Source organism: Pocillopora verrucosa, chromosome 9 (assembly GCF_036669915.1).
Source record: "Pocillopora verrucosa isolate sample1 chromosome 9, ASM3666991v2, whole genome shotgun sequence".
Classification (NCBI taxonomy): domain Eukaryota; kingdom Metazoa; phylum Cnidaria; class Anthozoa; order Scleractinia; family Pocilloporidae; genus Pocillopora; species Pocillopora verrucosa.
Genome location: NC_089320.1, coordinates 22,389,596 through 22,404,649, shown reverse-complemented (window position 1 = coordinate 22,404,649; position 15,054 = coordinate 22,389,596). Strand labels below are relative to the sequence as shown.

At 37.2% G+C, this 15,054-nt stretch overlaps 3 protein-coding genes across 4 annotated transcripts; 2 read left to right on the top strand and 1 right to left on the bottom strand.

The window, feature by feature from the left end:
- Positions 1-634: 634 nt before the first annotated feature.
- LOC131783799 (vacuolar protein sorting-associated protein VTA1 homolog) lies at positions 635-5,869 on the bottom strand. Of its 2 annotated transcripts, none has more exons than XM_059100568.2 (6): positions 5,755-5,869; positions 5,187-5,281; positions 4,107-4,240; positions 3,590-3,665; positions 2,380-2,715; positions 635-2,077 (listed from the first exon to the last, which is right to left on the bottom strand). In XM_059100568.2, the coding sequence occupies exons 1-6, from the start codon at positions 5,849-5,851 to the stop codon at positions 1,877-1,879; spliced, it is 939 nt and encodes a 312-aa protein (XP_058956551.2). In that variant the 5' UTR covers positions 5,852-5,869; the 3' UTR covers positions 635-1,876. The 2 variants fall into 2 exon arrangements, with proteins under 2 accessions (XP_058956551.2, XP_066027926.1); XM_066171829.1 differs by having other exon boundaries at positions 635-2,078; positions 2,393-2,715.
- Positions 5,870-6,035: 166 nt separating this feature from the next.
- Positions 6,036-7,484, top strand: LOC131783800 (parkin coregulated gene protein homolog). The gene is made up of 3 exons (XM_059100569.2): positions 6,036-6,195; positions 6,307-6,387; positions 6,522-7,484. The coding sequence occupies exons 1-3, from the start codon at positions 6,121-6,123 to the stop codon at positions 7,137-7,139; spliced, it is 774 nt and encodes a 257-aa protein (XP_058956552.1). The 5' UTR covers positions 6,036-6,120; the 3' UTR covers positions 7,140-7,484.
- Positions 7,485-10,451: 2,967 nt separating this feature from the next.
- On the top strand, positions 10,452-14,433 carry LOC131783798 (uncharacterized). The gene is made up of 3 exons (XM_059100565.2): positions 10,452-11,062; positions 12,541-12,885; positions 13,068-14,433. The coding sequence occupies exons 1-3, from the start codon at positions 10,709-10,711 to the stop codon at positions 13,548-13,550; spliced, it is 1,182 nt and encodes a 393-aa protein (XP_058956548.2). The 5' UTR covers positions 10,452-10,708; the 3' UTR covers positions 13,551-14,433.
- Positions 14,434-15,054: the final 621 nt, after the last annotated feature.

The following is a 15,054-nucleotide window of genomic DNA, read 5'->3' as shown; positions in this document are numbered from 1 at the left end:
GACAGCTGAGGACCCTTTTGAGTGGTAATTAGCGCTTGATTTTCATTCCTCTTTTTAAAAGGAAAAATATTCCCGTCCTTGGGCAATTCACGACTACCGAGCAGAAGAGTAAATAAGTAAGTGATGGATTAGGATAAAACGAACTCGAATATCCGGCAGCAGTTAGGGGGCGACCATGAATAGACCTCGACTGAATTCCCTTTGAAGAGAAGCTGTGTGCCCTTTCATGAGTGGAATCGAGTCAAATGAGGATTTCGGTTTCGGTTTCGATTCGGTCGCATTATCAATTTCATAGGCGTGGACGGCTTTTCGAGGGGCGTTTTTTTTTCGTTTCTCTTTCAGGTGACAGGCTGTAGCTTCTACGAGGCGTGAATCTTGACTGCCGTCAGAAAGAAAACTAACCAATAACCCCTTAATACGGCGAGTTTTTACCAAGATTTTTCATCATCAACGAACGCTGCACTTTCCGCCTTCGCAATGTTTACTATTTTCATATCCATATTTGTATCTTTATTCATCATCGTTTTTCCTTTAAATCATGTATATAGTGTTTTTCTTGTTTTTTTTTCGTTCTTGATCTCTTCGGGTTCATTTTTCATTCATGTCAAAAATTTTAACATTAAAAATACACAACTCCGATACAGTCTGTATTTTATTTCACATCTTATTTTTCCCATGATTCATTCGGACCTTAAACTGAGGCAAGAAAAAGTGAAACTGAGAGTAAACAGAGTAAGCTTCATTAAGGTGTGCTGACGAACACACTAATTAAGTTTATGAACATTTGCCGCAGAATAATGTACACCCTGTGCAAGAGAAGACGATTACGACCCTTCATTACAGAGGATGAAAATCGTAGTAACAGTCCATTTCATTAGGTAGTCGATTTGCCCCCGAGGAGACTCGCTCGACGTGACACGAAACTTAAGGCAATTTGGTCTCATGCTATCTCTTGATAAGCTGGGTGGATCGACTTTCATTACGGGGAGTTGACCACTGTGCAAAGCGGCCTTCAACGACATTCGCTTCTTAAACGAGAGTGAACCAAAAGAAAGCACCACTTATTGACGACCGTCTCTTGACACGATGTATTCCAAGGGTCTCTGTTCTTCCAATCCATGGGGTGAGAACATGAAACAATGACATTATGCACTTATTGACTGAAATGGGTCGGGGGGAATATTTGCCTCGAGGTCACGCAAGGTCCTTATGTAAAGACCATGTGATTTAGACGTGCGTGCATATCATAGAAATAAAATAATGTTTATTGTTCTGTGGACGGTTACTGAAAGCTTAGAATTGTCTTACGATTTATAAACAAACCAAATAATTTAACATCTGTTGTCCGCTAGTGTTTCATGTGTTATCCATTTGAAAAACCATAAGTAAACTGAGGTGAAAGATTGAGTCTTTTCTCCAGAAAATTTTGCAAGTTTACTCTGGTACTATAATAATTTGATTACACTTTACCCCTGTATTACAAGGGACAAGGAGCGTAGGGTCATTAGTCCTTCTCACGTCATAGCGCACAGCCCTCATATCGGGACTTTCGTTAAATGATTTTCAATAAAAGCACTCGCGGGGTCGAACGGCTCACATAGTGATGGCCATTATATAAATTATTCTTACTAGCTGCAGTCATTTACAGTATCCTTAGGTTAAAAATAATTACAGATGCCAGCGTATTCCTTCAGTCTCAAAAGAGTATATTTCTCTTGTAAATTGTCCGGATCAGTTTCTCTTTACTGCCTCCTGATATTTCAAATCAATCAGACTCCACACAAAACATTGCAGTAAAATTTTGTTCTCTTGTGCCTAGGTTCATGACACAGAATGCTAAGATTTCGCCGTCTGACATATTACCCACCGAAAAAAGTCACTTCTGCAACAACGCCAGTGCTTTGTGCAAATTCTCGACTGCTGTTTGGACGTCCTCGTATTGTAAGGCACTGGCGGCAAAGCGGCAATATTTCTGAGCCTTTTCGTTATCCTCAGGAGATAAGCTGCTAGTTGGCGGCGTCGCCGAAGACGGTATAGTTGGTGGCACCACTGGGTGGACAGGTGCGACTGTAGGAGACTGACACAAAAATTGATTAAAAGTATCAGTAATTTAAAAATGGTTTAATTACTATTGTTAGCGAGCGAGATTAAACATATCGGTTTTTGTGTCTGCCTTCAGATGTTTAGTAACTTGGGTGAAAAAAATTGCCGTCATCAAAGAAAATGCCCTCTTTTTTTCGGTTTATTTTTTCCCTAAATTACATGTACTCAATTAACTCTTTTGAGCAGAGCGCGAATTTATGTCATGACAAGTTGAACATGTCATCGGCATAAAAAGGTGGGCAGCGAAGTTGAAACTCCTCTTGGTGAGACACTTACCGGCTGTGCACTCGGCTGTGCACTCGGATGTGCACTCGGCTGTGCAGGTGGTGTTGGAAAATGTGTGTGATCGGGAGGGTATGGCTGAGAAGGAAACTGTCCTGGTATTCCACTTGTGGTGGTAGGGTAAGGAGGCTGCTGTGTATTGGTAGGGTAAGGAGGCTGCTGTGTGTCGGTAGGGCCTAAGGGAGGGTAAGGCGCCATCCCTCCCTCAGCCTCCCCACCCAGATTTTCATCATCTCCACCAGCAGGACCTGGTATAGGTGTTTCTCCGCTTTTCAGACACTTGTGAATGTAAGCTGCCTTCCATTTAGCATATTTACAGTGATGCAATGCCTATGTAGTAAAAAAACGCTTATCAACAATCCAGGAAAGATGCAAAAAATCCCAAACAGAATCCTTACTGAAATTTAGGCAAAAACAAATAATGTTGTGTTTGAATTCAAAATCTGTTTACATGGACTATTCTTGACATGGTCTTTACCATTTCAAACTTTCAAACAGGGTTTCCAATAAATTTTTCCATGAGTGGTTGCTGATGTTGCAAAAGGCAGCTGTGTCATAAGGCAAAACCCAAAGACAAGAGCCTGTTCACAAGCTGAACAGAGGGCAATGACAGGTCTTACAAGTGGGGATAACTACCAAAATGTAGCTTTTATCAAAACCCCTGTTCAAAATATGAAAGCAAGTTCAGTTGCTATAGAGCTTATTTCAATTGAGCATTGTAAAGCTGAAACCAATGCAATCAGAACAGTCAAGCTGAGGATAGAAGAATACCACAATGTGCCAATGAGCAGGGATGTCATTGAAAGCCAGAAGGTGATGGAAACACACCAGCTGTGAGGCCATTTTGCATGTTGCTTTACCACACACCTGCTTGCTACCCAAGCATTATTCATTTCAGCCACCTTCTCATTCCAGATCATTTATCTACTAGATTTTGTGATGACAACCCTAAATGAGAGTGCAACAAAAAGAAACAAGCACACTGCTTTTAGGATAGAAAAATGCAAATGACCATACTACAATTGGTTTTCATTTTGAATTGGATTTGTTGAAAAAGTAGCTTGGTTTCTGGACCATTTACATGTTCAGGGACGTAGAGCAAAAGCAAAGCATTGCAAAATACCTTTGACACTTAGTTTAACATAATTCTAAGCTTATTTAGTTCATTATATTACATTTTTAAAAAGTAAACTCTTCCATTCACCTCTTCCGACAATTCTCCAAACTGTGCCAAAACATCATAGAGAAGACTGGCTGTGTAAAATGACTTGACAACATTTCTGGAAAGATTCACAAATGATCATTCAAAACACTTGGCATAAAAATGAGTTACAAAAACTGGTAGATAGAACATATTTCAGCATTGCACAGCTACAACTGTACCAGACAACAAAGCTCAAAGTCATGAAGTCTTGGTTCAAAGCTACACATAAGAATGTTAAAAAAAAAACATTAATTTAATAAAACCTCGTGTTGCTTCAAGGTAAAAGATGCAGAAAAGCCAGTGGTTAGGAGACAGGACTCTGCAGTGCTCATAAGCAAGCTACTTTACTCAAATAGGGTTTCTCACTATCCAACAGTACATACAGGTACACACAAGCAGTGCCCCAGCTAAGAAAGATATTAATGAGCATTCACCTAGTCCCTCATACACAAATGATGAAATGTCAAAATGTTTTGAATGCTCTTTTCAAATAAATATTTAGAAAAAATCAACCTACTTATTAAAATTTGCAGCACGGTCTTCAGTGTCTGCCCACAAAAATAACTGTACAGCTTTCTCCTCTATGTGAATCTTGGCAATATTATCATCAGAAACAGCTTCATGACCCTGCTCAATTAACTCTTTCTTTCTCTACGAGAAATAAAAAAAAAAGGTTCAAAATGAAAGACTAGACATTATGTGAAATAGAAGTAAGGGCCTTAACCATTTAACTCCCAGAAGTGATTAACATGTAACTTCTCCTTATAATATCCATACATTATCCAGCAAACAGGTATTGAGAATACTCAAACTCATCAGGTACAAGATGTTAACTTGATCAAACACCAAATTCTCGTAACCAATTTACAAGGACATGTGTAGCAGCTAGAGGGGAGAATTTACAATCAGATCTTGGGAGTCAAAGAGTTAAATAACATGACAGCAAGTTCACAGGTTAGAGGTATCCTCTTTAGAGTTGGCAAAAAGCAGTTTAACTTTTCTTGTAACAATTTGAACCAAAATTGATTGTGTAAGGGTAAACACCCTTAGAGCAAAACAACAAAATTTTGAAACTGAACATGAAAGCCAGAAATAGTCATAATTAATAATAATATAGTTATATCTACCAATGTCACATAGTTGAACCAAATTTTAAGTGGCCCATTGATTGGTTTTTATTTTACTAGCTTGACATGTATAAATTATAACTAATGACATGGAAAGCATGATCATAGGTAAAAGGATTGAAAAAAACATGTGAGGATAGGTGAGGATACCATATGAAAAGAGATGGGAAGAGACAAATTTAAAATTTAAGCTAGAGCTCCAAGTCTCTCCCAAAACACTCTTATCACTCGATCCTAGCCACTCTACCTACTGTGAAACATAGCATGTAATTCACTTGAAAAGGGTTACATTTTATTGTTCAAGACTGGTAGCAAAAGATAATGCACCCATCAGTGATACAGTGAAGATCCATGAGGGTGAAAATGTAGGTTCAAATAGAATTCAAGTTGATTTTAAAATAGCTAAAACACACTAAAACAAAACCAAAGTAACTTATTAACTTGACTGATAATCTTAGTATATTTTGTACCTTTTCAAGCTGGTCCATTAGCTTCAACAGGAATGATTTGCCCTCACTGCTTTTACTATCAATTTTGATACCTTTCTGAACTGCATGAAGGCGGCCTAAATACAAACATACAATACCTCTATTTGTTTTAATTACCTTTTAACTTATACACATTTCTGTGATAATCGCAGAAAGGTGTATAATTTTTCGTGCTTATGTGATTTGTCCAATAGTTGCCAATTGTCCCTCTTAAGACAAACAAGCCTGCATCATAAAATAAACACATCTTTCTACTTCACGTCTACCTCAAAAAAGACCGCTGTAATAAGCTTCATGTCTATTCTTTATTTACCTCAGGTAGCACTGGTAGTCGTAAGCTCTTAATAGAGATCCACTGTCTCTCTTACTAGGACACTGAGAATTCTGTTACGAACAACTGTTTCATTGAAATTCTGCAAGCTTATGACTAGTGAGTACTTTTTCCAGCTTTTTCCAAGCAGATGGGCATTTGTGATAAGCTTAGAAAAAAAATTACGAAAACTTTAAAAAATCTTACCGAGAAGTCGAAATGTTTTTCAAACATACTTACAGTAGTAAGCCACAACAGCATCTCGTTTATCGTACTCTTGGGCCGTTTTAAGGTATGGAGATATGGCTTTCAGAGTGGCTGGGACAACCGCCGCCATTTTCACTTCCTATACAGCTACAGCCGCTAAGGATGATCGTGGGCTCCGAAAATTAAGTAAGGTACTTAAAAGATCCATTTTTATAATCATTGTGGAGCCCCAACGTAAGGAAAAAAGACCTCTTCTTCCTTATTTGGAGACTTAGGCTCCTGGTAACTATAGCAACTACGAGAAAGCAAACATCTTGTCGCCAAGTATTTCTTCTGTTGCTCAAAGTTTATGCTAACATTTTACGATCTACTTCGGTAGTTTGTCTTGTGATTTCTAAAATGTACGCAAATGTGATGCAGCAAACGCAGGATTATCCAAAAATGCGAACGACAAGACGACGGAAAGAAGAAAAAGTAAGGATGGTTTATGTATTGTTTTAGGCGATTTGTAATGTGTAAAAAATCTTCGTCTATTACGAAGTTATCAATGTCAGACATTAAGAAGTTTTTCTAATCTTTACTTAGGAGAAAAAAACTGTTGTGGCATTGAAGGCTTCAATCATTGCCGAGCCCTTTTCAGCGAAGTCAAGATTAGAGAACGCGCTGGTAAGTACATGTATGTTATTTCTTCTAGTAAGTCAAAATAAGAAAGAGAACCACGCGACCCTCTGCCCTAAAACCGAGAGCTACATAACGTATTTCATTTGGGTTCCTAAAGCTATTACTTTTCTTTTTATTAGGTTATTCCTCCTCCTGTTGCAGGAGCTTTCAAAGAAAGGCCATCAGAAAGCACTAGTTTTAAAAGGTGTTATGAGCGAGGCGATTTTCCCATTGCTTTGGAGCATGATACGAAGGGCAACAAGATCGCCTGGAAGGTCGAGATAGAAAGGCTCGATTACCATCATTACCTTCCGCTGTTCGTCGAGGGATTGTCTGAAACATCGCATCCTTACGAATTTTTCGCCAGACAAGGAGTCCACGATATGTTGGAGCATGGTGGAGACAAAGTTCTTGCAGTTATTCCACAGCTTATAATCCCGATCAAAAAAGCGTTGAATAAGCGAAAACTCAGTGTCATCTGTACCACTCTTAAAGCTCTGCAGCATCTTGTAGTTGCCGGTGAGATGATTGGTGAAGCCCTTGTCCCCTATTACAGGCAAATTCTACCGATCTTAAACATCTTCAAGAACAAGAATATCAATTCGGGTGATGGAATTGATTACAGCCAGCAGAAAAGAGAAAATGTCGGTGATCTGATTCAAGAAACGCTCGAAGCACTCGAGCGGCGTGGAGGTCCAGATGCGTTTATCAACATCAAATATATGGTGCCAACCTATGAATCTTGCATGTTGAATTAACTCTGAGTAATTCTGGACATTTCGCCTTGCTTATTTAGTGGGACATAGTCCACCAGCGATTTCAGGAATTTTTGAAGGATGATCAGATTTACCTATAAATACAATATTTTTTGTTAGAAACTTTATGTTACAACTGACGTATTCTTTTTGTTTTAGTAACTGCCTGGTTTAATTATGTTCCAACCAGTTATATATTCTTAATAAATACCTTGTCGATACTTTCAGAACCTCATATTGTACATAAAGAATAGTTTTATCATTTTTGATTGACCATGTAGGCTTCCAGGCGCATATACGTGTATAAGAATTTTTTTCTTTGAGGAAGTAAATGTTACGATCAGTTTATTTGGACTGCTTGAATTTATTATATTTAATTATGCCCAGAAATGCCTCACCTTATATGCATTCCAGGGTGACAAATGATCATTAAAAACCTTTAGCTAATATATCAATCAAAAACACAAGGGCATAAGCACTTGTTCCTTAAGAATAGTTTCTTAATTCTTGAGATAAATTCAAATAACAATTACATGTACATACAGTCGAACCTCTCTAAGGAAGCACTATATTAGGTGGTCACCCTGTGCTAAGAGGTCGGTTGTCAAAGTCCTGAATTTGTTTCCCTTTATCACTGTAATTTCCTCCTCTATTAAGTGGTCCTGGTCACCTTTGAGTGAGTAAACTGCATATGTGTATTGTCTTCCACCTGTATTGAATGGTCACTTAGAGTGAAACCACTTGAAAAACATTAAGGATAATGTTTCAAGTAAATTTGAATCACTGTATTTCTCCCAAAATCAATCAAAGTTTTGTATTGTTCTGTCTTCCACCTGTATTGAATGGTCACTTAGAGTGAAACCACTTGAAAAACATTAAGGATAATGTTTCGAGTAAATTTGAATCACTGTATTTCTCCCAAAATCAATCAAAGTTTTGTATTGTTCTGTCTTCCACCTGTATTGAATGGTCACTTAGAGTGAAACCACTAAAAAAACACTAAGGATAATGTTTCAAGTAAATTTGAATCACTGTATTTCTCCCAAAATCAAAGTTTTGTATTGTTTTGTGTTCCACCTGTTTTGAATGGTTACTTAATTAAAGCACAACAACTCAAATAGGACTGTGAATAATGTTTCAAGTAAAACTGAACTCATATTTCTCTCGCAAAATGAAAGAAAGTAGTTTCTGTGAGGGAGGTTTTGTGCATTAATGGTCAATTATGGTATAAAAAGGCAGCTTTTATTCTTTTTTATATCACCCCTGTTCTCAGTGGAACATTTCTTAACCCTTAAACTCCCAGAAGTGATTAACATGTAACTTCTCCCTATAGTATCATCCATTATCCAGCAAACAGGAAGTGAGAAAACTCAAACTTATCAGGTATGAGATATTATCTTGATTGAACACCAAATTCTCGTAACCAATTTAAAAGTAAATGTGTATCAGCTAGAGGGGAGAATTAACAATCAGATCTTGGGATCTGGAATTAAAGGGTTGAGTGGTAAAACTGTATCAAGTTGTCAACCCACCATTCCTTGATTCAGGTTTGATTTTTCATGAGAGTATGATTCATCAGAAAAAAATAAATAGCAGCTTTCTTCTAAGACCATTCTCTAAATTTCTTGTCCTTCTTGTTCTTGGTTAATTTATTATTGTCCCAGCCTAATGTGTTACAGCAGCAGAAACCTTCTTCACCCTGATGCGAAAGAATTTCTATTTCAAGGCTAACTCAATTTATTTATTATTAATTCATTATAAGGTTCCCTGCTGGGTTTACTAGAACTAGGGTTCTATTGTATGCCCACCTGCCTCAGGGTGAATTTTGTAAATAGATATTAAATAAATTGTCCCAGGCTAATGTGTTACAGCAGTAGAGAACCTTCTTCACCCTAATGGGCAAAAACAATTAATATTTCAGGGCTAACAACTGGGAATCATATTCTCCCTAGTGTTTGAGAATTTTTGGCAATGAGTGAAATTGGTCAAAATTCAAGGGGAATAGTGTTTGTATTACAGTCTTGAAAAAAATATATTGAACTTGTGGTATATTGAAGGAAGCTGAGGTTCACTGTCATATAAGTGTCAATGTCAATTACTAGTGCAAATTAAGTTCACTCAGCAGGAGAAATTGGCAAAGTTCTGGTCTTTTTCTCTTTTTCTATTTTTTGTAATGCAATATTTTTCGGTGCTTCATCCATGTTATGCTTTTATGATGTTATGAAAATGAAATATTTTTCAGTGCTCCATCCATGTTATGCTTTTATGATGTTATGAAAACAGTTAAGATGTTTTCCAGAACTTAAATTGTTTTGAAAAATGTTAGGCCTACCAGAGTTCAAGTTACTGCAAGAAATTGTATGGAAGAAACTTGTTTTTTGCACACAGACATGCTTTTACACTCAGTAAGTCTGGTTGAAATGTCGTTTCAGCTCAGGAAACAGTGGTAAATGTCAAAACAGGTTGCATTGATGCTTAAATGAATTTGATGGTTAATTTTACCGGGACATATTTCTAATCACCTTTAATCTGAATTTCTAGACCTTAAACACATTTCGCAAGGAAATAGGCAGGCATTGATCGAAAGAAACAGCAACTATAATATCGCGCGGTTCTATTTCCTGGGATTTATTTGCTGCGTTCTTAACCAACTTAATTATTTAAGTCAATATTCGAAACAAGGTTTGCAAACGTTTTTTTGATGCACCACCGGCAAGTATTTACTATTTTTCATTTGTAAGTTATTTTAGCCTTATAACTAATGATTTCGTTTGCAGTCAATTCAGAATCGTTAGGCAGTAAATTGTTAGTCAGTGGAGGCCGGATATCGATTAATGTGAAGGTACGCTTTTTGCCTTGGTAATTTACGTTTAAGTAAGATTTTAGGTAAAAAATCATTAACAAAATGGCGATCAGACAAGAAAGAAAAAAAGACCCTGTAGCCAAGACTTTAAAACTAAGAAAAATGTGTGCATAGAAGTTGGGGTATGAGTTACTCTTCCTAAGATAAAGGACAGGTGGGATAGGAATCATCCACTTGCCCTGTAGGTCTCGGCCTGAGAGAATTAAATATATTCACTAAATGTTATGCTAACTAAACCTTGCGCTTAATGGATTTTTTAATGAAATAAAAACCACTTTGTATTCAGTAAAAATGTCAGAAGTCACTAGAAAAACAAATCCGAAGATTGATTACTACCATGCATTACTGACGTTAACTGCTAAAAAAAAAAACAGAGTTGCATTCGATGTCAAAACCAACTAACTGAAATATTTGATTCTAAACAGTGCTTTTAAATAGTTGAGCCTCCAGCAAAACAAGGTTGTTATATCAGATGCCAAACAAAACCATTGAACACTGCTAACAGCTTACTTGTAGATCCTCCTTACTTCTCCAGCTGCGTATCATAAATGATTTTTTTAATGAAGACTCGAGGCGTCAGCCAACAGGGTGTAATTTCATCAGCGCTAACCAATCAGTGAAAGCGCCTGTCAATATCTATCCGTACGATTCCGTCGAATGGGTCCCGTAAAAATATTGCCTTAACGCGGTGCAGATATATAACACAGATATGACAGCTGCAGAGTTGGTTCTGATTTCCCTCCTTTTTTTTCTCGAAGTTAAGGGAGACTGTCCTTCAGAAACCTGTCAGAAGATCTCTCTTAATGTGCATCAAGATTCTGAGCAAGACAGAGAGTTTGCTGGCCATGTTTTTCACAATTTCATTACGTTAAACCCAGTTCAATGTTATATGTGGTGCATACGCGACTGCCGATGTTTGTCGATAAACTACAAGGAAAATCCACAGAACGACACCAAGTATTGCGAGTTGAATGAAGGAAATCATTTCATCAGCAAAAGTTCATTGGTAAAGTCTTCAGGCTCAAGATATTTTGCTTTACGCAAGGAACGCAGTAAAGTTAAGGTACGAATGGGGTAGCGCTTATTAACTGTACAAAGGACCGTCCTTTTTTATTGATGAAAACTGAGAGAATCACACTGATGGATAGGCCAAATGAGTTTATTTTGTCAATTTAATTCCTACTGAAATTTCAAACTATATCTGTCTCTTCATAAGAGGGCTTTTATGTTTTCCCCATCCTCTGTTTCATTATTAAATTTCCTGAAAAGGATATGCAGTGAACTTTGTAACTTGCCGAGGAATATATCGGCGATACCCGTTAAATAAAAACTTTAGGCGCATATTATTTGACTAAAAAACAATCTCCTAGCTATAGGTAAACAGTCAGATATTGCGGGTGAAAATCCTACTTTTTTTCTCATTAATAAATTTAGCATAAACCTTTTCGACATTGATTATTTACGAAGTATTCGTTTCAGTTCGAAAAGTTGGACGATTGAATTTAAACTTGCATTCTATTTCTCAGCCATTTTCTTATTTTCAAGGGAATAACCTTTACTCGGCTTATAGGCTCCTAAAGTTCTGATGCTTGCAAAAAAACAATTAAAATAAATACTTTCTGCAAAAGATTATTGCTTTCAGATTGTATCGTGCCATGACCTAGCAAGTATAATTAAATTAAAGCGGCCCACCGGTTTGAATTAGATTGCAGGTGTTTACTCTTATTTATATCCATCCAATGAATGTCATAAAAGGGCAAGCGAGAAATCCGAAAAATTGCTATACTATCTGTTTGAAATCCACCAAAACTAAAGCTAAAGGAGTTCTGACATAAAACGCCTAAATAAAACGTTTTCAAATAATTAGGAATAGTAACAGGACCAAGTGGAGTCCAATTCGGTCTGTAATCGTACGGGTAAATAACAAAATCGAACGGTCGCGCAGTGGGAGTCCGATTTGATAACTACGAGTATGATTATTATGAGTGACGTACAATTCGGTCTGAAATTATATGCGTGGTTTGAAATCATAGGTATGATTTCAGATCAAAATTGCACGCCACGAAGTTCAGTTACCACTCAGTATTACATTCATTTTGAAATCGCAAAATTGAGTCGCTCGCATGCAGGATTTTTTATTTGGTACAAATGTTTTATTGATCTAGTAGCGAGCTGATTGAAGAAAGTTGCAAATTTGTTTTTCATTTTCATGCCATTTTTATTGTTTGTTTTTAAACAAGCAATTATTTGTTTTATCTTAGTAAAGCGTCCTCATCGGCTAAGAAAAAGATGAGATTTAGAGCAAAAAATTGTGCGATTCGTGAATAAATCGCACAAATGAGAGGCAATGAGATTACAAGGATCACCAGTGATTTCAAAAGGGATGGGCCCGATGTCATGTGTTCGGGAAATTTCTTAATCCTGGCTACGTTCCAAAGGCTAAGAGCATTGAATATGGAAAAACGTAGGATTGTATGATCCTTTTTCTTACCGGTAAAACTCATCTAATGAAATCAATTTTCGTTCAATTTATTGTTGAAGACCCAAAGCATCATTTCTTCATGCGCTTATGACGTCACGTGTACCAACGGCTGCTGCAGGAACAATCCGTGTCTCAATGGAGGAACCTGCACCGAGATCTGTGAACCCACCAGTGTTCGGTACAACTGCTCCTGTCCTGCACCGTTTGTTGGGAAACACTGCGAGATTCAGCAGAAGAGAAGCTGTCAGGATCACGAAGCAGCCGGGTCTACCGCCTCTGGATTGTACACAATTAACAATGATAATAATCAAACCTTCCAGGTGTTGTGTGATTTTGATTCAGAGCCTGGACTCGCTTGGAACCTGATTGAGTCCTTTAGTTTATCCAACAAACATCGCTTTCAGGTATTTGCATTCTCTTTAAATTTTTCATAAATATTTAATCTTGGAGATAAGCACATTCAGCGGTGAATGCGAAATACATTCGTCCTCATTTTGTTTCCATAATTTTCTTGTTTCATAAGCAACAGTTTTGATAACGATGGAAAGTCGTCACTAACTTTAATTTACGTGCACTGACTATACAGCAGAATATCGTGTTTTACGACGAATACCAAGCCATCAGCGGTGACGATCCAAATTGGCAGGCCTACCTGATTGAGAGACCTTACCTCCTTTGGCTCAGAGATCACTCGACTCACTGGAGAGCTACTTGCCGATACAACACAGATGGCACCGTATATACAGATTACCTGAGAGCCTCACTTGAAGACTTTGACATCATCAGAGACGTACCCACAAAAATACAGACCTGTCGACCGTACGAATATGTCAACATTCGAGGAAATGAGTGTTTGAATTGCACTACGGCAACATGGTATAAGAAAGAAAGCTACCCTTTCCATATAGACAGTTCCTGTACCAGTTGTGGCTGTGATTTCGATGGGATAAAAACAGACGTGGCCATTCCAAGCGAGGACAACTTTGGATATTACTTTAGTACAAATCCCAAATTCCGTTGTACCTCAAACCCAGCAGATACGACTCAGTTCTGGATCGGAGGCAAATAGTAGGGTGACCAAACAATAGAAACTAGATGGGGCTCATTACTTAGCTTTTGGTGACAGACTCCGGCAGTCAACAACTTTTTTTTGTCATGAATTTAATCTTCAAGTTACGAGACAGTGTAAAAAAAAATATATAGTAGATGGAGCAAGGTTAAGAGAAACCTCAGGGTTTTAACATGATTGTGTCCCCCTAGCAGATATCAAGGTCAAACAGTTATGTATCAATGAAAGAGTCTTTGAAACCACTAGGGTTTAAATTCAGTTCTAAATGTATTCAATTTCTGAATGGAGCTTGAAAGAAAGATTAAACGTGTCTAGGAAAGGCTATGGCTAAGGCATAGATCCATTAAGGCGTATTTAATTGAAATAGTGCTGTATTACATAGTTAACTTGAAACCCCTCGGTTAACATTGATGACGAATTCAATATCATCCACTATCTATAATTTTGGAGTTATTTAAATTAACAGTCAGCCTCTGTGTTATGAAAAGTGTGTCTAGAATTCTAAAACATTCTAATTTTTTGTTCTATGTGATTAATTTCGTAACGTGGTTCTCTTCTGAGTATTAATTGCATTAATGCTTATTGTTAGTTCTGCTTTTGTGTTGTAAATAGTTTCTAGCTAGTTCGTTATGTGATACATTTGATGCGTGGCATTTTGAAATAGGTGTGAGAATAAGAATTAGATGTTAGAAATTGTATAAAATAAACTTTTTCTCGTTTTTACCGTAAGTGTCGACCAGTTTTATTTTACATCTTCGAATTCAATCAGCACACTCTACAAATTATACTTGAGCCAGCGTTGAAATTCATCTAAGATATTGATAAATAATTTTTAAAAATGATAAATTCTGAGCCAGATATTGAAATAAAGAAATATACTATTAATTTTTTCATGAGCTGGGGAAAACACAGAATCCACCATGAGAAATCGTATTTGCGCTTCAAAGCATTACCACGGAGCCTCAGGGAATGAGGTGACAAGTTTGGAGTGGAGGATACTGACGCGTCCTGCTCACTGCTACGATCAGCTTCGGAGGCCTCGTTTCGGAATAAATATATTAAGAAATGTAGTGGTAAATGCTTAGTAAATGGGGAAAGAAAGTACTCGTTTTTTCATTGGCGTTGTAAAAAGGAAAAAATCTAAAGCACGTAACATTACGAAAAATTTTTTTCTGAGTGTTGAAAGCACATCGATTTTCCTTTCATCCGATCAAAATTTTAAAAAAAATTTCCTTTTATTGCTGGAGTAACGTAAACCGCGGGAACAGCATAATTTTCATTTAAATTTCAGAAGTAAAAAACAGAATTAAAAAACTGTGACTTTTGAGCTCCGTCGCAAATAAAATAAATGTGCTATTCATTTTTTCACGAGCTTAGGAAAATACAGAATCCACCACAAGAAATTGCATTTGCGCTTCGAAGTTTTACGTCTGAGCTTCAGAGAACGTGATGGCAAGTTTGGCTATTATTAGGTTCACATGTGATACTGATGTGATTGTTTTCT

Bases quoted from the DNA above. Each gene is read 5' to 3' on its own strand.
- LOC131783799 (XM_059100568.2), bottom strand. From the start codon at position 5,851: ATGGCGGCGGTTGTCCCAGCCACTCTGAAAGCCATATCTCCATACCTT. The intron at 3,666-4,106 runs GTAGGTTGATTT...GAATCTTTCCAG, and splicing joins CGTGCTGCAAATTTTAATAA to AAATGTTGTCAAGTCATTTT. The intron at 2,078-2,379 runs GTAAGTGTCTCA...TTTTTGTGTCAG, and splicing joins CACAGCCGAGTGCACAGCCG to TCTCCTACAGTCGCACCTGT.
- LOC131783800 (XM_059100569.2), top strand. From the start codon at position 6,121: ATGTACGCAAATGTGATGCAGCAAACGCAGGATTATCCAAAAATGCGA. The intron at 6,196-6,306 runs GTAAGGATGGTT...ATCTTTACTTAG, and splicing joins GACGACGGAAAGAAGAAAAA to GAGAAAAAAACTGTTGTGGC. The intron at 6,388-6,521 runs GTAAGTACATGT...TCTTTTTATTAG, and splicing joins CAAGATTAGAGAACGCGCTG to GTTATTCCTCCTCCTGTTGC.
- LOC131783798 (XM_059100565.2), top strand. From the start codon at position 10,709: ATGACAGCTGCAGAGTTGGTTCTGATTTCCCTCCTTTTTTTTCTCGAA. The intron at 11,063-12,540 runs GTACGAATGGGG...TTATTGTTGAAG, and splicing joins AGGAACGCAGTAAAGTTAAG to ACCCAAAGCATCATTTCTTC. The intron at 12,886-13,067 runs GTATTTGCATTC...CTGACTATACAG, and splicing joins CCAACAAACATCGCTTTCAG to CAGAATATCGTGTTTTACGA.